The 25,405-nt window shown below is 40.7% G+C and overlaps 1 protein-coding gene across 3 annotated transcripts in view; it reads left to right on the top strand.

Moving 5' to 3' along the window:
* ERBIN (erbb2 interacting protein) overlaps positions 1-25,405 on the top strand; it is an 84,086-nt gene that overhangs the window by 6,838 nt on the left and 51,843 nt on the right. For all 3 annotated transcript variants that reach the window (XM_081929342.1, XM_081929340.1, XM_081929341.1), the window contains exons 2-3: positions 21,855-21,911; positions 23,932-24,129. In XM_081929342.1, the coding sequence (XP_081785468.1) occupies positions 23,941-24,129 (189 nt within the window). In that variant the 5' untranslated portion in view covers positions 21,855-21,911; positions 23,932-23,940. The remainder of the gene's footprint in view (positions 1-21,854; positions 21,912-23,931; positions 24,130-25,405) is intronic.

Raw genomic sequence — 25,405 nt, 5'->3', positions numbered from 1 at the left:
TATTGGATGTCAGGGTAAATGGAGCTGGTAAGATGGAATTTCTCAACCTTCAGTGGCCTCCATATTAATCAAGATTATATTACATACAAATTAGCTGTAGTGCTCTGGTTTTACTATAGGCTCTTAGTGTGGTTAAACAAGTGCTGTTCCTTACTCATGCTGTAGAAAGTTGGAAGAGGTAATGATCACATATTAAAAACGTTTCACTGAAGTAGACTGAAAATATATTCTGAATTTCTCAAAGGCAAATCAAAGGATAGTTTAAGAAACATTCACAGTGTATTTTTTTTAGATTTAATATTTCATGCTGCTGAAAAATCCATTTTTGTGACAGCACTGACCAGGATACTTGAGACAGAGGCTATAGTGTTGCCAGCTAAGGAGATGGACCAGGTTCTTGGTTATGAGCCTAATGTTTGTGATTAAGAGACCACTGTACCCAAGCCTGGCAGGCAGGAGCCCACTGAACCAAATTCCACAACATCAGAGCCTGTAAAAGCAGAGCCAGGAGCCTCATTGGTCCATGTGGCTTGAAGAATCCATACCACCTTACCAGTCTAATGCCATAAGCAGCACACTAGGCAAGTGGGCCATGCAGTGCATGATAATTGCCTATATTTGAGTAGGAGGGCTGGCCTTTTAGGAGACACTTAAATTTTCCAAAAGCATATAGGAGAAGTTGACCTGAAGGCAGAGATAAAAAAGGTATCTGCCCATTTCGAACCCTTTTTGGAGCAAGTTGTTCATTAGAAGCCATCCTTGGTGCTGTGACAGTTAACCTGCCTTACTACCCTGCTCCATGGGCTCCTCTTTGAGCAGGGCAGTTTAGCATATTTTTGTCAAATGATTTGTGTAACTAATTGATAGGTAAGATTTAACATTATTGTGCATTTCTGCTGTTATAATAGGCATTCAAAATTGTGGGGCAGAGCCAATGTTAGTCGTACTTTGAAAAGAGCCATTGAAGTTCATGTGCTTGACAAACTTAAGGTACAGTTAACGAAACACTGTACCTTTTCCTTTCAGGTAGTATAATTTTTGTTCTTTTAGCATTTCATTTCTTCCACTCATTCTCTCTCTACCCCTTCCCTCCAAAAAAATCTGTATGTATATTCTTGCCAGTTTAGGATAATGCTTCATACATCTCATGAAATGAACTGTGCTCACAAAAGCTTATGCCATTATAAATTCATTAAAAGTTGAAGGTGCCAGACGCTTGTAACAAGAATGCAAACTTAAAATGGCACTCTTTCTGGCGATCCATTAGTTATATTTTTCTATAGTTATAAAAATAATTTGTCACTGCTGTATATGACTAGTTCTCCGAGGCTTGGAAATATGTTTCAATCACTGAATTTGTGTCTACCTCCATCCCAAAATGGAGACTAGCTAGTGTTTCATATAACAGAATCCTCATGCAACTATAGAAAAATTCAGAAAGAATTTTCCTTTTACACACTGTTAATCAAAATTGTCCCCTGGGAGTAAGTGTCAGATTAAGAAGCAAGTGTCCACTAAAGGCCATGCTAGATAACCTGATATCCATAAAGAAACAAGTATATGTATGTTGAGCAACTACTTTTCTTATATACATACAGCTTGCCTTAACCTTTTGTGAGGGCAATGCAAAACTGTAGCCAAATAATCTGTTCTGCATACGCAAAGTGATTTGCAGAGCCAATGGTTTTCCCTTGTTGTCAACAATTTTTTTAACGAGATCTGTGAAAAGAATTTATAGTCTACTAATATTGGCTCTGCCCACTGTTATGTTCATATAGGAGCTGAGAGGCAAGCATGATAAAACAATGGCCAACGTGTCTTAGGATAAAATCAATCTGAATCCATAGAAAGGGATGTAGTGAAATTTTAAAGTACAGCATAAGCTAGCTGGCAGGCAGGCTAAATCTTTCCCTCATCCATACTCCCCTCCCCCTTACAATACTTTTCTACTTGAACATAGTAGATAGCACTTACATTGAATAATGCTGTGGACACACAGGGGATCTCTTACCTTGTGGTGTAGTTCATTCACGTTCAGCAGTGATTTTTATACTGACAACCACAGACTAGCTTTCAGTTCTCTAGTCTCAATAGTCAGGTATTCCATATGGCTTCCTGATCAACTTCTCTTGGCCATGATGGGTTGCCTCCCTTCTGACTAGCCTAGAGTAATTCTTTTTTTAAAAAAAGCATTGCATCAGCACCAACCTGTTAAGATCAGACATAGGCTGCAGGATTCCTATAGCCACTTTCCTTGCCACATTGTAATACATAATGCAGCTTGCTACAGGTACCGTCTGAATTCTGTGCTGTTTCCTCACCTATGTTGCATGTTTCTAGGAGCAATGGTTATGACAAACCCTTTAAATGCTATGAAAGATCAACACATGTGACTTAACATTTGGCTTGACATTATGTCTCACCCTCAGCTCATGGTTTGTTTGCTCAAAACGAAAATCACAAACTATAACCTTTGTTATAGCTAATGAATTGTTTGGAGAAAAGCAAAGTATAAGCCCAAGCCTGGAGATAACACCAAGTTCTTGGCAGTAGGAGCCGAAGAGGAGGTGAAGCAAGGTGCATTTTTCGCTCTTTGTACCAGTACACTGTGCATTTGCCTTTTAATTGTAGTTCAGCATAACTGTATGGTTTAAATTGGCATGCAAACTAAGCCATTTAGTTGCTTAGAGGGATGTTTTTCCTTTTTTTAAAAAAACAGCAGAACTCCCAAATAAGATGTGTGGGTATTATAATTGAAATATGTTGGTGGTGCTGATTTGCAATAGTCGTTAGGATTGCTTATTAATTTTTCAAATCTTTTTCAAGTCTTTATTTTAAAAGATAGTTTAACTTTAGTATCTGTTTGTGAGGGATTTGGCTGGGACCATACAGTCCATGGTGGAATTCATATAGTTTTGAGCACCTGACTCCATTCTTGCATTTAGTTTAAGAACAGAGCCTGAAATTGTAACTTATCTGAGGGTTTGCTGTAGAATTAAGCTTCATATAGTCTTAAAGAGGTAGGGATTTATGGATGTGTGAAAGAGACATTACAGGAGGTGGGAGGAGAGGGAGTTATCGCAAATAAGAAGTGGCAGGAGAAGACATGGTATGTGCTCAGCAAATGCTTCAGTTCTTGAGCTGTCAAAGCAAGAAATATCAGCCAATTTGACTAATACCCTCAGGTAGGGTATAATAAACTTAATTAGCATAGAGGAACAAGCCCATGGCATGGTTTGTGCATTAGACATGCCAGTTTTAATATTAAGTGAGGCATGTTTGCCAGCCTGTATGTGGAAGCAAGGATTACATAAATACTATGGCAAGTTAAAAACATCATGTTCTCTGAAAGCTGCAAGTGTAATAGTTTCTGTTGATGATTTTCATCTTATCTTCAATGCTGACGTAGACATTTAAATAGCAAACTAGTGAACAGAAATGCATAGTAACATATCCATCACACTAAATTAGATTGATCTTTTCCCTCTGTGAATTCAGTCCATGTGAAACAAAGGGGAGTAACTCATTTGGAATAAGAAAATGTCTTGGCAGCTTAAGAGTTGGGTAGAACAAAGGTGAAATGAAGCCTCCCAAAAATTCTTTAAAATTGTGATTCGTTCTTATAAGGGCAAGTTGCTGTGAAGCATGTTGCGTTGCTCACTAAAGTTCACTTCCAGTCATGTGACGCTAACTGTCCTGGGTGTAGAAAACTAGCCAGAATTAAAAATGGAATGGTTTACTGTCACCACTTTACCTTGCCTAACAAAAACAAAAAAAATGAACAGATGTTTTTAATTTTTGTGGACAGGAGATATGCTTAGCCCAGAAGAGACCATTTGAGTTTTCTCCCTATTTGGGGTTACAGATTTAGAAAACATTCCAAATGAGAGAGTTGTGTTGGTCTTTTGCAACCAAGACAGAGGGCCTTGAGGTAGCTTTAAAGATAGCACATCTACTGTGATATAAGCTTTTCTGGAGTAGGGCCTACTTCATCAGATACATGAATGGTTGTTCTCATTTGGCAGAGGTTAAATATGTGTATCTGTGGGACGCAGGTGGCGCTGTGGGTAAAAGCCTCAGTGCCTAGGGCTTGCCGATTGAAAGGTCGGCGGTTCGAATCCCTGCGGCGGGGTGCGCTCCCGTCGTTCAGTCCCAGCGCCTGCCAACCTAGCAGTTCGAAAGCACCCCTGGGTGCAAGTAGATAAATAGGGACCGCTTACTAGTGGGAAGGTAAACGGCATTTCCGTGTGCGGCTCTGGCTCGCCAGATGCAGCTTTGTCACGCTGGCCACATGACCTGGAAGTGTCTCCGGACAGCGCTGGCCCCCGGCCTCTTGAGTGAGATGGGCGCACAACCCTAGAGTCTGGCAAGACTGGCCCGTACGGGCAGGGGTACCTTTACCTTTACCTTTAAATATGTGTATCTAGGGATGCGGGTGGTGCTGTGGTCTAAACCACAGAGCCTAGGGCTTGCCGATCAGAAGGTTGGCGGTTCGAATCCCCACAACGGGGTGAGCTCTCATTGTTTGGTTCCAGCTCCTGCCCACCTAGCAGTTCGAAAGCACATCAAGTAAGCACATTAAGTGCAAGGAGATAAATAGGTACTGCTCCGGTGGGAAGGTAAACGGCGTTTCCATGCGCTGCTCTGGTTCACCAGAAGCGGCTTAGTCCTGCTGGCCACATGACCCGGAAGCTGTCTGCAGACAAACACTGGCTCCCTTGGCCAGTAAAGCGAGATGAGCCCAGAGTTGTCTGCAACTGGACCTAATGGTCAGGGGTACCTTTACTTTTACCTTTAAATATGTGTATATGCAGAGGCATATTGTAAACAGTGGGACCCAAAAGCCAAAATGCAAAAGGCTAAAGTCTGAATGACCACATTTGGATTTTACACTAAATCATTTGAGATGAATAAGCTGAAGTGAGCCTTGGGCTTGCACACTCCTCCTCTAATCTTCTGGCATGGCTACAAGGAAGCGTTCACTACTATTGCTTTCATATTTGCTTAAATGCTGAAACAACAAGCCATTTTGCTTAAATGGCAACTAAAAATGGAAGCAAAGCCTTCCAGACTTGAGCAGATGAGCCTGAACCTCAGGCTTGTTTATGTAATGCCTCAACAGGTCCAGTATTTGGGGGAGAAGAGTAAAACCTTCAAATGAACTTCTTTTTTACATGGGGAAGCATTCAGTAATTAGGTTAGTACTCTGAAAAGTACTCTGAAGTGAAACAATCAACAAAAGTCCCTAGCATATGACTCTGCAGAATATATAACATAGCTGCTAGTGGTTGAACTGTAAGATACGGTAAATTGGAAGGCTGCAGTTAAATTCCCCTTTAGTCAAGGAAACTCTCTTCCATATCCAGTGAACTGAGGATAAGCCAGAGTGATGTACTTATTGTCAAATCTAGGCTTGCCATATTTCAAACTGTGAAAATCTGGACAAAAAGTTGTTGAGCAGTATTTCAGAAATGTCCAGGAAAATCTGGGCGTATAGCAGCCCTTTTTGTTGCTCCTTTGCTTCTACAGTGGTACCTCAGGTTTCATACGCTTCAGATTACATACACTTCAGGTTACAGACTCCGCTAACCCAGAAATAGTGCTTCAGGTTAAGAACTTTGCTTCAGGATGAGAACAGAAATCGTGCTCTGGTGGCGCAGCAGCAGCAGGAGGCCCCATTAGCTAAAGTGGTGCTTCAGGTTAAGAACAGTTTCAGATTAAGTATGGACCTCCGGAACGAATTAAGTACTTAGCCCAAGGTACCACTGTAATATTAATCTATAGCATGAAAGGGCCTGATAAAGACTCCATTATAGTCCTAGTATTATACCAAGTCCTTCTAGAGATCTGTGGCCTATTCTTAAGTAAGGCCCAAACTTGACCTAACAAGAAATATGAAAGGATGCTTGTAAACTGAGACTCAAGGTTTGCATCTGTCTCTCAATGCGATGCAAATAGTTTTTAGTGTCATGAGTGCTATGTTTAATATCAAGCTTAAAAGTGGGTACTAATTTATATGGGGCAAAATCTGGAAATTCCAAACTATATAGGCCAGCTGGAATTCATTAGCATTAATTACTTGCAGGATCATGCTTGCCTTATAGCTGTGGTACTCTTTCTGTAAGACTGAATGTAATGCTGTAAGGATATCTGTGTGTCTGAATTGTTGTTATTTCCATTTTATGCAGCAACAAACTAGAGCTTATTCTGTGTCCAGGGACTGTAAGCAAACTGCTCTTTTTGGACAAATGTATGGTAAATAACTTTCCCCAAACTTGCTAGTTTAATTCAGAACCTTTTTAGATTTGCACTTAAACATATTAGGTGTATGCTGATAAAACAGTGGGTTGCTTTGAACATAATACTAGTTTAGCATTTGAAGAATGAGCCCTGCAGCTGTGAGGAGAGGAGCTGAGAAAATTTCACTTCCATTTTAGAATAACTGCAGTTTGTCATATAGACTGAAATGTAGACATACTGATTACTTAGTGATGATTAGTGGAATCAAGTTACGGTAACTCCAGTCCACAGATTATGAAGCTGGGTTGTTTTCAAAGAAGAGTAGGAGGCATCCAGAGTCTGCAGTCACATTCTACAGAAAGTTTTAAGTTTTCTGAATGTACTTTCTCAAGGAAGTACACTCTTTGTCCACCCACAATAATATTAACGTATCTAGACTGTTGCAGCCAATGCTAAATATGGCTGCAGTGTGTGGCGATGTGTATTATTACTCACTGCTTTTTATATTGAAATGTTTCTTCTATTTTGCTGTTTAGTGAAATTATTTCATCTGTCAGTTTAATACAGCTCCTCTGAGGCAGCATGCAAAACTAAGTTTTTCTCAGATCCCTTGAAACTAATGGACCCAAATTAGTCTTCTCCATTATTTTTAGAGGGCCTACTCTTGACTGGGACGCGGGTGGCACTGTGGGTAAAAGCCTCAGCGCCTAGGGCTTGCCGATCGAAAGGTCGGCGGTTCGAATCCCCGCGGCGGGGTGCGCTCCCGTTGCTCGGTCCCAGCACCTGCCAACCTAGCAGTTCGAAAGCACCCTCGGGTGCAAGTAGATAAATAGGGACCGCTTTCTAGCGGGAAGGTAAACGGCGTTTCCGTGTGCAGCTCTGGCTCGCCAGAGCAGCGATGTCACGCTGGCCACGTGACCCGGAAGTGTCTTCGGACAGCGTTGGCCCCTGGCCTCTTGAGTGAGATGGGCGCACAACCCCAGAGTCTGGCAAGACTGGCCCGTACGGGCAGGGGTACCTTTACCTTTACCTTTTACTCTTGACTACATTCACTACAACCCAAAGTGATTTGCAGAGCACAATGTCATTTGTAAAGCCATGAAGTGGAAGGAATCCTTGTCTCATCTTATTCTCATAAGGCTTGTAAAGAAGTTACATGCTGTCTACAATCTGTATGTTTTTTTTAAAGCAATAAAGTAGAGCGGTTAAAGACATCTTTCAACTTTTCATTAGTAAATCAAAATTACACTAGACTTCTCACCTATGGGTTTCTCACCTGTGGACTATCTGTTCATAAAATTTATTTTATCTAGGACTGTGCATTGAATCAGTGCAGTGTATGGTGTTGTGTCTTTCAGCTGTAAGAGGCTTGAGTGGCATGACTGCCTTTTTCTTGGTAGACAGATCCTGTAGGTGAGGAAAGGAGAGATGCGGCCCAAGTGCTCAGTTGTTCTTTTTGCATTGTTTGTGCCATTTTGGGTATGGTATTTCTGCTGTTGCTGGCTTGGTTGTTGATAATTATTTAATGATTTCTTGTAATCAATGGGAGTGGTTTTTGTTGTTGTCGTTTTGCTGATATCTTGTAATACTATATGTAAAATGATTCTAGGGATACATTGTGCTGTGTACAGTAACATAGAAAGGTGGTGTACACATTCGAATTTTTTTTAAAAATGCTGTGTGAATTCTTGTAAAATCGGATGCAAAGACTTAGGTCATTAATTGGTAACCCCTCTCCCAACCCCAGATTTCAGAAGTTAAGAAATTAAGACCCCACTTTTATTTTAAACATGGGTCATTAAAATAGAGGTCTAGCTGCTTGTTTCAAAATAATTTGGATAGAAGGTTCTCTTTTGCTCTTAACGTTTCTTGCAAATTTGTACTCTCCTTTTCCTTCCATATTAAAATATAAGGCCCTCGGATGCCTGTTCACTAAAATGTTTATCACATAAATTTACAAATTCACATCAAGAATGAGCAGGAAACAATTGCAAGAGCCTTGAAACTCTTTCTGTGTGTGTGTCATGTACAGAACTGAAGGAAGCTTACCAGCACAGCATCAGTGCAAGGCGATAGGAAAAAGAGTGAGCTAGAGCCGCTGCTTGGTTTCCTCTTCAAGGCCCTGACTGATTGGGTGGAGCACCTGGCTAAGACAACAAGCAGTGCAAAAGAAAAGAAGAAAAAGTCACAAGTGGCTCCAAAACTGCAGGGTCAGAGCAGAATTGGAGGCAAAGAATTGGCTTGGAGTCTGTCCCCAATTGATCATGGCTCTATTTTTATTTGATACCTGACACTTTAATCTTTCAGTTTGATGAATCAATAAATGTTGCAGTCCTAATAGTAAGCTGCATCTTGGTTGTTTAATCTAAATATTTCTAGTGCTGCAGCATTTGGGGCTTGATATGGGAGACTCTGATCTAAATTCTCAGTTGTGCTACAAAACTAAAGGTCTGGCTTTGAGTAAGTTGTGATCTTAAGCTATTTCAATTGTGGTGCAAAGTATGGCCCCACTCTGAGTTTCTATTGGCAAGGAAGGACTGAAAACATCAAAATATTTGGAGTACAGTCATACCTCAGGTTGCAAAAGTGATCCGTGTGGGAGGCACGTTCGCAACTTGCAGCATTCGCAGCCTGAAGTGTCGTGTCTGCGCATGCGTGTGACGTTTTGTGCTTCTGTGCATGCGCGAGCGCCAAAACCCGGAAGTAACCTGTTCTGGTACTTCTGGGTTCGGTGCAGTCCGCAACCTGAAAACGTGCAACCCGCAGCATTCGTAACCCGAGGTATGACTGTACTACCTGCTGTCTGAAGTTAGCGAAAAACCCAAACCCCACTTCCTCTCTGTCCCCCTCCTCTGCACACATTCACACACACCATTTTGTTAGTATTGGTCTCTTGTGAAGGAGACCATATCCCTTAAAGCATAAAATCAACACTTAAGCAGTCAATGCTTAACAGTAGCTGCAAAGAACTGCCTTATTTCTTTTGTTTATATACATATTAAGGAAGCACTTGTCAATATCACTCATAGGTGATCTCCAAGTGATTCGTGCAGGACAAAGTGGGATTGGAGCAAACTTGTATTGGACTGAGACTTGGTTTCTTCTCATAGTGCAAGAACTGAAGCCAATGCTGTCCCTTACTTTTGCAGTAGTGGTCTTGGACCTTGTGAGTTCCCATGGTTCAAGAATAAGTTTTGATGCTGCCTTTGATTGCTGCAGGATTGGGGAGTGGTCCTCATTCTGCAAAGAATTGGCTTGCTGCTGCTTTCCTGCTGTCCTAGGATGTCCATTGAGGGTGGAGTGGAGGGTGTTATGCATTCAGGCGCATTGCTTTCTTCATGGAGTCCCTATCAGCAAAGGCTAAGCTGGACCACAACTCATAGGAAGGACTGCATAACCCCGAAATAAAAAACACAACTAAGTTTATAACATACGATGCCAATTCTATTCTACCCCCTTGTCTCTTTCCAGTGTCTATTGTTCATTATTGCAAAACATGTAATAGCTTGTTTTTTATTAAATAGTCCATAGAAACTTTATTGCATTGGTTGTAAGAATATATAAAGGTTCTGTCAGCACAAGACACTCTTCACTAGGAACTTTTCAAGTGAGAATTCCACTGGAATGAATTGGATTTGTACAAGAAGAAAGCAGTACTTTTGCTGACTTCTGCTCCTTTCTGAAACAAAAACACTCCCAATAGATTGTGCCTGAGCAATGCCTAGAATTTGCCTGGAACACCTAGAACAACACCTGTCTAGCCTAACTCAAAGAGTTAGTTTTGTACTGAACATAAAATTAGGAGTATTCATTGCAAACCAGTGTGAGGAACAAAACATGTTAAGTAAAACTTAGTTTGAAAGGTGATAGGGTGAGGAGACAGAGGGTGAAAGTGAGTAGACCCTTTTGACACTTGCCACTCATCAGCATTGATGGCCTGAAATTCTTTCACAGTCAACAGATTAAAGAAATTTAGTCTTGGTGTAATGTTTCCCTTCAAAGAAAATTAAATAGCATTCACAACAGTCCAGACAAACAGGATCCATTACTTCATATTTCAGAACCAGTTATTTCATATTTGAGCTACTGGTGGTGGTACTGAGGTGGGAAGAGGATAAATACTTCATTTAAAGAATAATGAAGTAGAATAATTGCACTTTTAAAAGATAACCCTCATATATAAACATTTCAAAGTTAGAAGATATACATAAAATAAGTTCAGCTCCAATACAGATACCAACTGGGATAAACATCTTCATTTAAAAGGCTTGTTGAAAAGAATACTTCTTTAGCACTTGCTGAAAATACCTTAGAGAAAGTGTCTGTCTGATATATCATAGGAGGGAGTCCGAAGTGTGGGTGCACCACACCTAAGGTCCGATTCTGGCATCTTGCAGAGTGGACCTTATATAGGATGTTATCTGCATGATTCCCTCTCCTGCAGAATGCAATGATTGGTTGGGTTTGTAGAGGTGAGATGATATTTTTGATATTCTGGTCCCAATCTGTATAAGGATTTGTACAGCCAAAACAGCACCTTGAACTGACCCCTGTAGATAATTGCAGCCAGTGCAGTTCTTTCTGTAGCAGCTTAACATGAGAGTATTCCACCCCAGTGAACTGTTGAACTGCCACATTATTTTTTTCTAGCAACAGCTTCTGGGTTAGCTTTATGCAATGCCCCCATAGAGTGCATTGCAGGTTGCCAGCACATGAATGACAATAGTCAGGCTATCCCAATCCAGATCTATCTTGCTGATTAAAGTTGTTAAGATGCTCTCCTAGCCACCAAGACCTGTTAAGCCTCTAGTGGCAGCGACGGATCCAGGAGCACCCCCAGACTACAAACGTGCTCCTCTGGGTGAATATGTCCCCATCCAAAGCAAACAATCAACCAGTTATCCATACTTGAAACCATCCACCACAGTGTCTCCATTTTGCCAATACTCAGTCACTTTTTTGGCCCTCAGCCAGCACCTACTGAGTCCAGGCATTAGTCCAGTGCTTGCACGACTTCTCCTGATTTAGATGTTACAGAGAAGTAGAGCTGGATAGTATCAGCTCACTGGTGACACCTTACCCTAAATCTAATGACCACTCCCAGCTACTTCAAGTAGATGTTAAATAGCATCTACGACACAGTAGTATTACTGTGGCTCCCCAGAGCATAACAGCAACTGACCTTAAAAATGGTCATTTTGGAACAAAGGAACTTTAAAAGGAGACTGCAGCATGAAACTGTTGAATTACAATTCAACAGTAGATTTGATGTTGTCACTTGTTGTAATGAATTGACACACTGGGTTTTTATCAATCTACAACTGTTAATTGGCTTACCAATGCCAGGATGTGTGTATTATCAACAATGACTGTTTTGTGAATTGTCACTAATTATGTAATGATTGCTGTCTCTAATTTATGCATTTCACCTTCTGTTGACCTCATTGTTCACAATCTTTCTACAGGATAACATGTCACACATTTGAGACAGTCCACTGGAGACCATAAAATCTTATGCCGCAATAAATTTGTTAAGTGTTTAGGATGCTACAAGACTTTGTTCTTTTTAGTCTCATTTGTGATTACCAGCAGATCTTTCCAATGTGTAACTGAAATTAGCCTCAGAGTACATGAATTTTCACTGCTTCTGTAACATTTGAGCAGGAGTTGTGCAGACTTTTTTCCTTACATAAATTACCATAGATGCTGCTTTTAAGATGAGCAGAGGTTAGTCACAGCAATTTAAGAAGCAGTACAATATATTATCCACTGAAAAGTACATAGTGGCAGCAAATTACAATTTTTTTGCTTGCATGATTTGCACCCATTTGTTTCTTTTTAGAATTTTATTCTGCCTTTTTGGTGACAACAACAACTCTATGGTAGTGTACAATAAAACAGAAATAAAAACAACATAAAACATTAGCAATGATATTTAATTAAAAAGATGCGTTTTGACTTCTTTTGTAAAACAGAGAATGAGGAGGCCAATTGTGGTTCTAAATGGAGTACATTCTACAGTTTGGAAGCAACATGGTGGTGGGGTAGGCTTCTCTTGGCAGTGGTATATCCTCAAAACAGCCTCTCTGGCAGGTCTTAATAATAGGACAAATTCATGATAGCCTAGTACATCATAAATAGTGTTAGAATGTCTAGTCGCCATTGGGGGGAGTCAGCAACACTTTTTATTAATTATTTTGGTAAGCATGAACTAATATGCAATTCACATAAGTGACACATTGTTAATACAGTATCATATTTTTAGCAGAAATTGTGAATACATGTTTAATTTGGTGTTTACAATAAAAATATTGGTAACCATACATACCATACTTCAGTTTTCAAAACATTCTACTCTTTATTGTTAAACTCTTTAAAATATTGTCTATCCTTAACATATACTTTGAGGCACATACATTTCAGCAATCCTTGAATGTCAACCAGGTGCAAAAAATGGCACCCAGACTTTTTGAGGTGCTCGCAAATAGAGAATCTTTAGGCACGAAATGTGCCTGGGGCCCTGCTATGTAATTTCAAACCTTGATCATAAACAACTTCAGACCAAGCCAGAATATTAAACCAACGTCAGACCAGGGTTTTATATCCTTCTTTGTACTGAAGTAGACTTAATGTAGTTTCCCAGTTTGGATGAAATGGGAAGCTATACTTACATGAAGTCTTCCTGGTTTGTTTGCCAGCTTGTGCTGGTGAAGAAATTGCATTCCCAGTCAAAAAACTCTTTCCTATCTTGGCTTTATCTTGCAAACTCTCCCAAAATCTTAACGGAAGCTTCTGAGACTGCCTATAATTTCTGAAGATTTCTGATGGAGCGGGGTTAGAGGCAGTCAGAAATAGTAGCTTGTTATAACACTTTTTTGCCTAGTGTATTTGTAGTTGATCAATATGTTTCTATTTATAAATTTATTCGTTGTTAGATTTGGCAGGACATTTATCATTTTTCAGCACATAATGATTTAGATTACTGGTTCCCAATTGGTGATCTATGGACCCCAGGGTCCGTGTAACCCACCCAGGGGGTATGCAGTACCATTTATATAACAAAAACTACCCATAGAGATATCAATATTTTCAAAAGTAGGGGGTTTATGGTTTGGCTTTTGAAAAGCAGAGGCTCCACAGTACTTAGTCAAAAGGAACCACTGGTTTAGATAATTAAAAATAAAGATAGTACAGGGAAAGCAGCTTGCTGCTTGGGTGAGTAAAAGTTCAGGGTTATCTTTTCTCATTTCTTAGTTGTTGTCACTGAGAACCAGTATCCCTTTAAATCCCCACATGCCACCATAATACTGTGATGCATCCTTGCCCTTAGGCAGGGATATCTTGCTTGCTTTACTCCATTTTAAAGGACCTGGGCAGGTAATGCAGAGATTAGTTGGGAAATCCTCACAAAATACAATTCTTTATTCCCCCTGAGACCAGTGAATGGTTTTTGCCAGAGGGTGATAGAGAGGCACTTCCCTCCAAATTGTGCATACAGAATTCTCACAGAGAAAGATATTCACTCATGACTTGGATGTACACAACTTACTGAAATCAAGATACACTACAGGCAGCAACTGATTTATGTGCATCTGATTGACATGTAGTCGTGCATGTGCTCATGGCATCGAACCCGGAAGTGACCTGAAAAGTCACGAAAATGTCACTAAAAGGGTGGAATAGGGGTGGGCCAGGGCAGACAGGGGCATTCTGGAAATGTTAAAGCAGGAATAGGGGGGAGTTTATGCCCAGTTAGTATCTAGGCTAGAACTCTAGTGTCTGGTGGGCATGGAAGTGTTTCCAGAATTAAATGCAGAACATTCTTGCAGTTTGGGGTTGGCATTGGAAATCACATGGTAGTTGGGCACAGCTTGGCATAAGATTATCTCAAGGTTGCAGACAGTTCCTTTCATGCATTCTATCACACCCTAAGAAGTAGCATTACTGCCCCTTGCAAGACCTAAATCTTGTGGTACTACTAAAGTGAACCAGGCCATTTCCTTTCTGGTGTGGGGATACATCTCTTATCTATCCCTACTGAGAATTGCATTGGAAACAGCAGAGGATATTCTTTGAGGCATGACTGCAGTGGGTTTGGGATTCTGTAGCCTACTCCAGGCTTTGGAAAGCAGAATCCATTCCTTGCTCTACCAAAGCTTTTGGACTGAAATCAAGCAATTTCTTTCTGCTCATAATAATCCCCCTTAATACATTTCTATCTGGACTGGCTTTTAATGGTATCATAGTAAATGTTCTATATAGTTGGTGTGTGCAGTGTTTTAAAATATGTAGCTGGCCTTTTAAATAGAAATAGACAATTTAAATAGCTGCACCTAGCATTTATTATTTCCATACAGAACCAAGTGAAGAAAGGTAATGAATGCAATGAGGATTGGCCGTTTCTGTTTTCAGGCTGGGAATTACTGGATGGCTGCTTAAATATGACCCATGCTGTCTGAAATGTATGAATCCAGTTTAAGCAGCTTATGCTGTATCTTGTGATTTAAAGAATACTGATAGCTTTATCATCTCTCTGTAAGCAGATAGAATACAATCCTATTAATCCCTGCACATATTTCTTTGTATATCATTGAAGCCTTCACCTGGTGTGTTGAAGTTGTGTTTTCATGAAAGTTTTCGTGCAATAAGCAAGAACAACACAGTGCCAACATTCTCTCTGTATTTTATTTATTTACTGGTTCAATCTAAAAAGTGATTAAATCCTGTACACTTCTGATATTGTGGGTTTTCTCTTACTGATTCCTATCATTATTTATATGATAATGCTTATCCTGTGACTGTAGTCCTAAATCAGAATTGGAGGGGGGGGGGAATTGTCTTCCCCTTATAGCAGGCATAGGCAAACTTGGCCCTCCAGATGTTTTGAGACTACAATTCCCATCATCCCTGACCACTGGTTCTGTTAGCTAGGGGTGATGGGTGTTGTAGTCCCCAAACATCTGGAGGGCTGAGTTTGCCTATGCCTGCCTTATAGTAATCCAGATTCTTTTAAATAAACACACTTCCAGATTGTGCCATCTGTGTTGGTCCTGGTAGTTAATGTTTTCTGTGCAGGTTAATCGTGATGCTAGAATGACTTCACTGCTATTCTTTTTTAGCTTGTGAGCATTGGATACCCACATAGTAATATTTTCGATGTCACTGACCTGCCTGGAAACACCCTTAAATATTTACTGATACAGATGACTATCAACTTACGTGGAAGTTACATTCTGGGAGAAAACACATAAAGCCAATATCACGTATAGCCAAAACACATTGGTTCCAATGGCAGGTGGGATTGCCCAAAGTCTTTTTTCTTGGGTGCCCATCCCTTTCTTCTGCATGCTTGACCTCTAAGCTGTGCCGGCCCAGAAACTATAGTACTGTATTCTAAATCTGACCTTTCTAGATGAACCCCTTTAAAAGTGGAAAGAAAGGATTGCTAATTACAATTGTTCTGTGTATGTACAGTGGTACCTCCGGTTGCGAATGGGATCCGTTCCGGAGCTCTGGTTGCATCCCAATGAAATCATAACTGGAGGTGCCGCTTCTGCGCATGTGTGTGTGGCAAAACCTGGAAAAATACTTCCGGGTTTGCCATGTACGTATCCCGAAGGATACGTAACTGGAGGTGAATGCAAGTAGAGGTACCACTGTACTTGTCTTTCTAGTTCAATGTAGTCCTGGGCAATATATCAATATATCGTGCAGGACTGGTATGAGGGGCAGGCAGCGATGATGGCTTCACTCAGTGGTATATCGTGGGTGAAACTGTTGCCTCCTGAGTCCCTCTGCTACCAGCGTCCAGCGCACCAACGGAGAAACAAGCTGCAGTCAGGCGCTGGAGGCAGAGGTACTCAGGAGCAGTGATATACCACTGAGTGAAACTGCCATTGCAGTCTGCCCTTATACTGCTGCAGAGGCAGAAACAAGCTGCATCAGCGAGGTTCTGATACAGCTTGTTTCTCCCTTGCTTCTTTAAACTGCTTGGCTGAGGAGTGTACCACTGCCCTCGCCTCGGCCAAGCAGTTTTACGGAGCCCCAAACCTGCCACTGGCTCGCAGTGGCAGACTGGAAGCTCCGTTAAAGTGCTCCCCCTCTCCAGCTGAGGGAGCCCTGATCCTTCTCCTGCTCACATGCTTTTTTATTTAAGGATCTTCTTTGTAAAACAAATTGAGCAATAAAACCATTTTAAATAGTAAAAGGGAAGTACTTACGAAAATTCAGGAAGTGTTGACAAGAATTGAACTTTGAATACAATTAGTAAGACATTGAGTGGAAACAAGTAGAAAACAATGGTAGCAGTCCAAAAGGGAGGGGGAACCTCAGGATGTCACTGGAAAATATAGTATCTAAATAACTTTATTGTGCATGGGCTGGGGGGAGATGTTAAGCATTTGGATTTCTACACGTTGGCTGCTTGCAAGCTTTGAATTTAAGTGCCATAAGAATCTTCAAGAGTCAGACACATTGACTTCAGTGGGATTTCCCCACCTGATGTGTGCATAGGGTTGAATCCTAAATCATTACAAGATTGTAGGTTGATGATATTAGATTTGTAAACTTATCCCATTGCTTTTAATCTTGAGTTCCAACATAGCTGACAATTGGGATCCAAGTGCAGTGTCCAGTGAGCATTTTGTAGTGAGGAGTGTTCTTAAATAAGATTCAAGAGCATGTTTTCAGTTTAAACTGGTTACATAATAATCTGTCAAGCTTAATTGGCTGTTAGCAGGCAAGTAAATCGAGGAAGCACATAAAATAAAGCTGTCAGTTTGGGAACCATTGTGAAGTGTTGAATTGGAGATGATCTGTCACCTGTTTTCTAGCTTGTGTTGTGCGGGGGGCGGGGTGCATTTCCACAGAGCTTCACGCAGAGATTATGATTACTCCGAAAAGAAGGCTGCCTGTGTTCAAATAATAATATGTTAATAGTGGAAATCAAGCAATAGCTGTTTGCTCCAGTTTTTATCTCCACCCCTAAATGTTTGTGTATGTAAGTGATTTAAGAGTTACGCTTAAAATTTTTACTAAAGCATTAGTATGCGCACTGCTTATTTCATTTAGAAGAGATGTTGGTTAAATTCAAATGATTCTCCAAACTGTTGATTTTGGAGGGCTAATAATGAACCATTAATTCCTTCTCCCACTTCCTGGGTTCCTTTCACATAGCTGGCCATCACATCTTAATTGGGAAGGTGCTAATCTCTATAAACTGTTAATTTGGAAGCCCACTTCAAATCATGGTTTGAAGGTTAATGTAACCACAGTTTTGCTCATTTCATATGTGACTGCATATTATACACAGCAAACACTTATGTCCTGGGGAGTCAGGACCAAGGATGCGGAATTGGAGAAGAGAGCCTCTCTCTCCCATTGCATGTCCTGATGCCCGTGACCATGAACTGAACCACTGAGTAAAGATCTGATCCTTTGCAATAAGCCCCCCCCCCCAACATTTTAGCTAGTTTTCTACTTGTAAGCACTAGAGCAAACTGTTTTCCATGGTAGGTTTTAATAGGGTTTGAAAATGGTACTTCATGTTTCTGTAATTGTAACTAGTCACTTGGAAAAAAGGAGGAAAATGTGTTGTTGTTTTTAAAAAAAGAAAGTTACTTTAAAAAAAGGCAACTAATAGGACTTATTATTTGTATTGGTTGCTGTAGAAATTCAACCTCATTATAAGGATCCATGATTCAAACATTAAAATTGTCAGTTAATAACTTACTGTTGAGCACTGTCTGCATGTATTCTTGGCATAATGTTTTGTTGTTTTTAGGTGAAAAGTTGGAAGTGGAATTTTATCATTGTTAAGCTATGCTTGCTCAAACTAAACTTGCTGTAATGAGGCTGCTGTCATATACAGACTTTGAACGGCTGTTCAGATATTAACACACACTTACATGCCCATGATGAGATTGTAAGCGGTCCAGAAGCTGACATGATTCCATCCCTCCACATAGAGATAAGTCCCTAGGGAAATTTTTAGTTCATGTATCCAGGGTTGGAGGAGATTCTGCATAGAAATAATTGCATAATCCTGGGTGTGCTGGGGGATCTGGAGTGGAAGTTTATGGGGTGTGTGTGTAAAACCACAGGGTAGGTGCTGATGTGTCCTACTTCTCTCTCTCTCTCTCTCTCTCTCTCTCTCTCTCTCACACACACACACACACACACACGGATTCTAAATAACCTAGCTACTTTCGTCCTTAAAAACTGACTTGAAAATTGATATTAACTTGACCTCTTTAACATGAGTATGCTTGTGTTAACCATAATGGACAACTGTTTGGATTGGGGCTGCACTTGGGTTAAATAAATAAATAAATAATTTCTGGTGTTGCTATGTAGGGTTTCAAAGGCAGTGTGGATAACCCATTTTGCATCTTCTTTAAAAGAGAGGCCGCTCTCCTCTTGTAATGGATATGCTCTTTCCCTTGCAGTCATAGCCTTCGTTTCCTGAATGTTAGGACTACAAAACACTTGGAACATGTTCTTTGCTTGAGCTATTACGTTGAACCCTAAATGAGAGAACATGTTTGCTGTTTTATAGGGTTTAGGTTGGAATGATGCAACAGAGATTCCATTCTGAAACTCTTTTTAGTCTGCTGGATGTCTGATTTAAACATTGTGCTGTTGTAAGAGCTTCTGTTTTAAAATTAGTCCACAATGTGCCTAATTTTATAACTAGTTTTATAACTTCTTCCTTACGGGATATCATAGCAAATATTACTGATCATGCTATACTAGAATTTTATTCTAGACTTGTTCAGATAAAATACTTTTGCCTCTGATGGGTGTGAACTGCCCTGAGTTCTGTGGGTGAAGAACAGTATACAAATTTAATTTAAAAAAACCAATAATAGTGCTTGTTGAGGTAGTACATCTGTGTCTGGGGTGCATATCCCTTTAGACAACAGACAGAGAGAGGCCTATCAGGGAGAAGACTTCTAGCATAGCATTCATTGTGGCATTCTAGTTTTCTTTGTCTAGAAGCCGCTTTTTCCCATTGGAGAGCAGTCAGTCCTGTGAATCACCGCCAGCATTCTGACAGCCCAGATGCAGGTTTACCACCTCTAGTGAGAATTAGGTCACTGTCCCTCATGTAAAATACTCTATAGCTTTCTTAATATCATCCTATCGGAAACTAAGAAAAGGCATCACATAGTCCCTGTTTGTGAGATCAGATTAAACTCGGCAGAATTATTTTATCTGTGACATTATCAAGCTGTTTCATTTTTGATCTCTTAATGGTTTTACAGCAAATCCTCTATCTATAATGGAATTAGTCCATTAATCTTACTGCTGAGCTTGAATGTTTTTTTCTTTCCCCCACTTGACTCCAGTGTATTTTTAGTGATTAGACCATAAAAATAATAAATTGTAATGGCACTTGTTGCTGGCTGTACAGAAAACGTGTGTGGTCACACATACACATGCTTTGTATAAATGATACCTATCAAATAATTAAGCAATTGTAGTTTTTTCAAAAACTACAATATTGGTGACAGGGAAACATTCTAAGGTCTGGTCTTGGTTATATACAATATTAACTTGCTACATGTAACTTCTTCATTGACTAAACTGAGGCACATGATAAACCATTTAAATATTTCTCAAACTCCTTTTCTGTTTTTTTAGTCTTTGGGGTGTATTGTTATTAGCCTAAAAATATCTATTTAAAGCCACAACTAAAAGCCTATTTTTTAAAAAATTAAAAAGCTGAATTCTAATGCAGGTTACAAAAGAAGTCATGGGTTGTGTAATAACCACCCTGATTCAGCATACCTATACTAACACATAGGATAAAACCCTTCTCTATATGCGGAGGGATCGCAGTAGGGCAGTGGTTCCCAAACTCCCCACATCTGTCCTTTACCCTGACAATAAGGCATAACAAAAGCCCTGCCTTCCAGACTGCCTTCCAGGAAGCAGGAAGTCTGTTTGTGCCTCATATACCGTATTTTTCGCCCTATAGGACGCACTTTTTCCCCTCCAAAAATGAAGGGGAAATGTGTGTGCGTCCTATGGGGCGAATCCAGGCTTCAGGAGAGCCCCACCGCCAGCTCCACAAGCTCGGGGGACAGCGGGGAGGCGCAGCGCGCCTTTCCCGCTGTCCCCCGACTTGGTTAGAAGGCTGGCGGCGGTGAGAAGCCTGCTCCAGCCCTTCAAGCTCCCAGAGCGATGCCAAAGCTGCACGCAGCTTCAGCATCGCTCTGGGTCCCGTTCTGGGGGCTGGGGGAGGGGGAAGCTCGGGCTTTCCCCGCGCCTGGGAAAAAAAATAATCCCCCCCCCCAAATCTAGGTGCGTCCTATGGGCCGGTGCGTCCTATAGGGCGAAAAATACGGTAATCTCCATTTGGTGTGATGCCAACATATGGAGAGAAAAGGTTTGTGATATGCCCCATCAGGATCCCTCTGTACACAAGATCTCTTTTGCCCCTACATGGTGAAGAATTGTGCTCACAATATGCATGTGTTACATAGTTCACAATACATTGAGGATTTGTATAAGAACCAGTGCTGCTCATTTGAAAGAGAATTTTGACAAGGGTCTATGTTAAAACCATAGCTTTATCTATTAAAATCTGAGTATTGCTGAAATGTAAAGCTTCCTGGTCTCCTGTGCTGCTTCCATGTGTGAAACTATCATAAGAGGAACAAATATCTAAGCAAAATCATGGTTTTCTTTAGAAAAATGCACTAGCTTACATGCCCTAGTTGTATTTATGTATTTATGTAAATAGGAAATCAGTGTTTTCATTCATATTATGAATATACTTTCATGCATGATAAGGGTTTTATGTGTTCCTTGTACAGATTGTTTATACATCAGAACTTCCCTAAGATTGTTTTACATGTTTTGTCATGTATTCTGAAAACATTAAGTATAGGTTAGAGACAATATTGGCTGACTTGTACAATTCTGTCTTCCTGGATCTTAAAATAAATAAATATGGGGTGGTAACTAACTGCCATCTGCTTCATACAGAGAGATTGTGTTCTATAAATGTAGATAGCTAAAACTATGTAGTCTGGCCTTTTGATTACCAGTGTAGTTATCAGTCTTAAGATAAATAAATGGATCCCTTTAACTGTAATAATAATTTGGGACATTGTTTTCAGGTTAATGGGTGCCACTTTTTTTATCATAGTGGGTACAGTTTTTCTACTGAGTGTGATGATTCTCATTTTTAAAATTTGGTATAGGTTTAACTATATTAACACATACATAGTCGAAATGTAACATTTCATGGTCTATGAACTTCCTTTTGGTTTTATTTTGATATTTAAATGAATGCCTCTGAATCTTTTGGAGAAACCATAGCAGTAATAAAGTGGATGGCAAATTAGACTTTGTCGTTTTACCTATTCTTTGCCTTTAAATTTAAAATGTGTACCCCGGATGTTTGGTGAGTTTTCTAGATGATACTGGTTTTTAGAAATATAGGGTAGAATCTCCAGAATGTTAGGAGGTTCATAGAATCATGGAATCGTAAAGTTTTTTCCATTCAGTATATATAAATGTAATAGAAATGAAAGAGAAGCAGGGATCCTGCTTTTTCAGATTCATAGTTTTGCCTAAGATTGTCATTTCTTTCTCTTTCCCAGAATGTTGGCTATGAAAGCTCAGGGAAGAAGTAGCAGGGAGAAAAACATTACCCAGTGGTAAGTTTAACCCTCCTCCCCATTGAATTAGATAAAAAAGTAATGTTTCAATCACATTGGTTTTTAAACTATTTTTTAGCTTTGGATACCAAACAAAATATTAGCGATACCTTTAACTGTATATATGCTTATAAAAGTACAGTGGTACCTCGGGTTACATATGCTTCAGGTTACAGACTCCGCTAACCCAGAAATAGTGCTTCAGGTTAAGAACTTTGCTTCAGGATGAGAACAGAAATCGTGCTCCGGTGGCGTGGCAGCAGCAGGAGGCCCCATTAGCTAAAGTGGTGCTTCAGGTTAAGAACAGTTTCAGGGCTGCTAACATCAGGTATAAAAACAATTGATTGAAATACAACTTAAAATGCAGCCTCATTTCAGTGGAAGATCAAAAACTGTTTGGGGGAGAAACTGTCAGATCTTCATCAAGGCCAACTATCCAGACTGGTCCTATGTAGGCCAGAAAAAAGCCAGGGAAGTCCCCAAATAGGGGTTCCATCACAGAAGGAAAAGGAAAGAGGGGGAGGGGATCAGGCAGATTCCAAGCCAAAGGCCAGGCGGAACAACTCTGTCTTACAGGCCCTGCAGAAAGAAATCAGATCCTGCAAGGCCCTGGAGCCATTGTTGAAAAGGCCCTTGCCCTGGTTGAGGCTAATCTGACTTCCTTAGGGCCCAGGAACTCTAGTGTGTTGCTATTTATGGACCTTAAGGTCCTCCGTGGGGCATACCAGGAGAGGTGGTCCCGTAGGTACGAAGGTCCTAGGCTGCAAGGGGCTTTTAACTTCAAAACCAGAACTTTAAACCTGACACTGTACTCCATCGGGAGCCAGTGCAGCTGGAAAAGCACTGGGTGAATGTGGTCCCACGGCGAGGACCCCATAAGGAGCCTCGCTGCAGCATTCTGCACCCATTGGAGTTTCTGGGACAACTTCAAGGGCAGCCCCGTGTTGAGCAAGTTACAGTAGTCAAGCCTGGAGGTGACCGTCGCATGGATCACTGTGGCCAGATCAGGGCGGGAAAGGTAAGGGACCAACTGTTTGATACGGCGGAGATGGAAAAATGCTGCCTTTGTAGTAGCTGCAACCTGCGCCTCCGTGGAGAGGGAGGCGTCAAAGGTTACACCCAAACTCTTGACAGAAGGCACTGGCGCAAGCTGAGCCCCCGCAAGAGATGAGAGTTGGCCCCATAACAAACAAACGCACTCACACCCCAAGTTTAAAAGGCCATAGATTGCTTAACCAGACAAAGGCCTGGAAGAAGAGAAATGTTCAAAAAGGCAATCCCTTAGCTGTGCCCTTTACCTCTTATTGTTCTATCAATCCAGCCATTAAACTTTAAACTGGAGCTAAGCCATGGTTTAGTTTAGATGCATTACATCTGAACCTGGGCTTGTGGTTTGACTTGCTTCAGGCAAAATATGTTTGTTTTTGGTTTACTGCTTGTTTGTCTGAGACAGACAAACTATGAGTCTGAGTTTGGATATGGCTTAACTCTGAGTAGTGCAGCATCAGAAGAACTAGAAGAGAAGCAAAGCAGCCATGGTTAGTACTGACTTACAGCACACAGAGAAGGGGGGGGGGATAGGGTGGTGCCCTTATGGAATGGCTGGTCACAAGGCTTATGTATATAAACCATGATATATACATTTGAGTATTTACTCCCTGAACACCCTGATGCTTTGCAAGTTGAGTAAAGTTATAGTTGACTGCATGGCTGGATTCTACTCTAATGAAAGAGTAGAGTAGCATGAAGAGGTCACTCTTTCTGCTGAGAGATAGTTTAATCTGAAGAACTGTATGGGTATGACCTTTTAAAAAAAACCCAAACCAGATTTGTGTAACTGTCAGCTTTCACAGTACTAATATTTATACAGCATTGCTTATTTATATACTACGTTTTAGTCCAAAGGCCTTTTCCTTTACATACCTTTTCTATCCTTGCTAAAGTATATGGCAGTATTTTGTGCAGCATCCTAAGTCTATTGCTATTTTTATAATGATTTGTTTTCCTCTTTTTACAATAGTGCCTGAAAATGACAACAAAGCGGAATTTGTTTGTGCGGTTGGTGCCATGCCGCTGTTTGCGTGGAGAAGAAGAAACTGTCACTGCGCTTGATTACTCTCACTGCAGCTTGGAGCAGGTGCCGAAGGAGATTTTTACTTTCGAAAAGACATTGGAAGAGCTCTATTTAGATGCTAATCAAATTGAAGAACTTCCAAAGGTATGTTATCTTCTAATTGTGTGAGTGAGTGAGAGAAGAGTGCTCACGTGCACAAGGGCAGGGGATGGACTGATAATATTCTAGTTGCTTTATAACACCGATAGCCAGTATTGCTGAACATACTTCTCTGGTCCTGTGCAGGTCCACACCAAAGTGAACCATGGTTAATATTAAATGGCACCTGAATTTTGCAGCCTCATTTGCAGCCAGTGAATTTGGGGTCCATTTTTCTGATTATGGGGAGGAGGAGGAGCTTACCTTTAGAAGTGGTAGCAGTAACCTGTTTTTGTTTGTGTTTTGTATAATACTTATTGTGCTACAATGCAAGTATTGGGAGTGGCATTAGCAGAACTCCCGTCTCAGTAGTCTGGACACCATTTACCTTTTTCTCAAAGCACCTAAAATGCAGTGTCATTCCTGAACATGTGTTTTTGTGTGTGGGAATGATGAGCCATAACTGCAGCCACCATTCTGGGGAGATGGTAGCAGTTGTCACTTTTTCTCTTCCACAATGCTCTGGAATGATACTGGGTTGTATTTCACTGATAACTTTTATGCAAAGTTGACACATTGAAATTAACATGACAAACTTGGGTTCATTAATTTCATTGGGTCTACTCTGAATAAAAGTGGAATACAACCCATAATGTCCAAGGTATTTGCGAAGAAAACTAGTGGTGTCAGACCACCAAGAGGGGCCCTATACACCTGTGGCAATGGGACAATAAAGCTTTTTTAAAAAGTTCCAGAACTACTACTGAAGAAAATTGTAAGCCATGAGGGTGACAAATTTCACCACCACTCCTCAAAACAGCAAAGTTGCTTTGTTACCATGAGGTAAGGCAGGGGTCGGCCAACTTTGACAGATGGGTGGGACCACCCATCTGTCAATCACCTGACATTGTTATGGCACTGACAGTGCTTTTTAAGAGGAGGTTGCTGTATCAGCTGTTCAGCAACCTCTTTTGAACTTTTATGGGTGGCATTCAGCTGATTGGCTCTGGGAGCACACTTTCAGATAGGTACCTCCTTTAACTCTTTGCTGATGGGAAAATGCTGTTTAAAAATGAAACATTTTCTTCTCTGCAGAGGAAGTGGTTTAGATTTAAAGCACCAGAGGAAGCCCTTTGAAGCCAAACTGCTTCCTCAAACCCCCTTGGCATGTGATTTTAAGATGGGGGTGGGAATCTAAAATCTGAGTCTCTAAACAAGATACCAATGTTTTCTTAGTACCTCCAGCTAAAATTATATTTCATTAATTTGTACAACTCATATC

The sequence above is a fragment of the Podarcis melisellensis genome (genome assembly GCF_964234715.1).
Source record: "Podarcis melisellensis genome assembly, chromosome: 11".
NCBI lineage: Eukaryota > Metazoa > Chordata > Lepidosauria > Squamata > Lacertidae > Podarcis > Podarcis melisellensis.
This window is presented reverse-complemented; position numbering and strand designations above follow the sequence as displayed.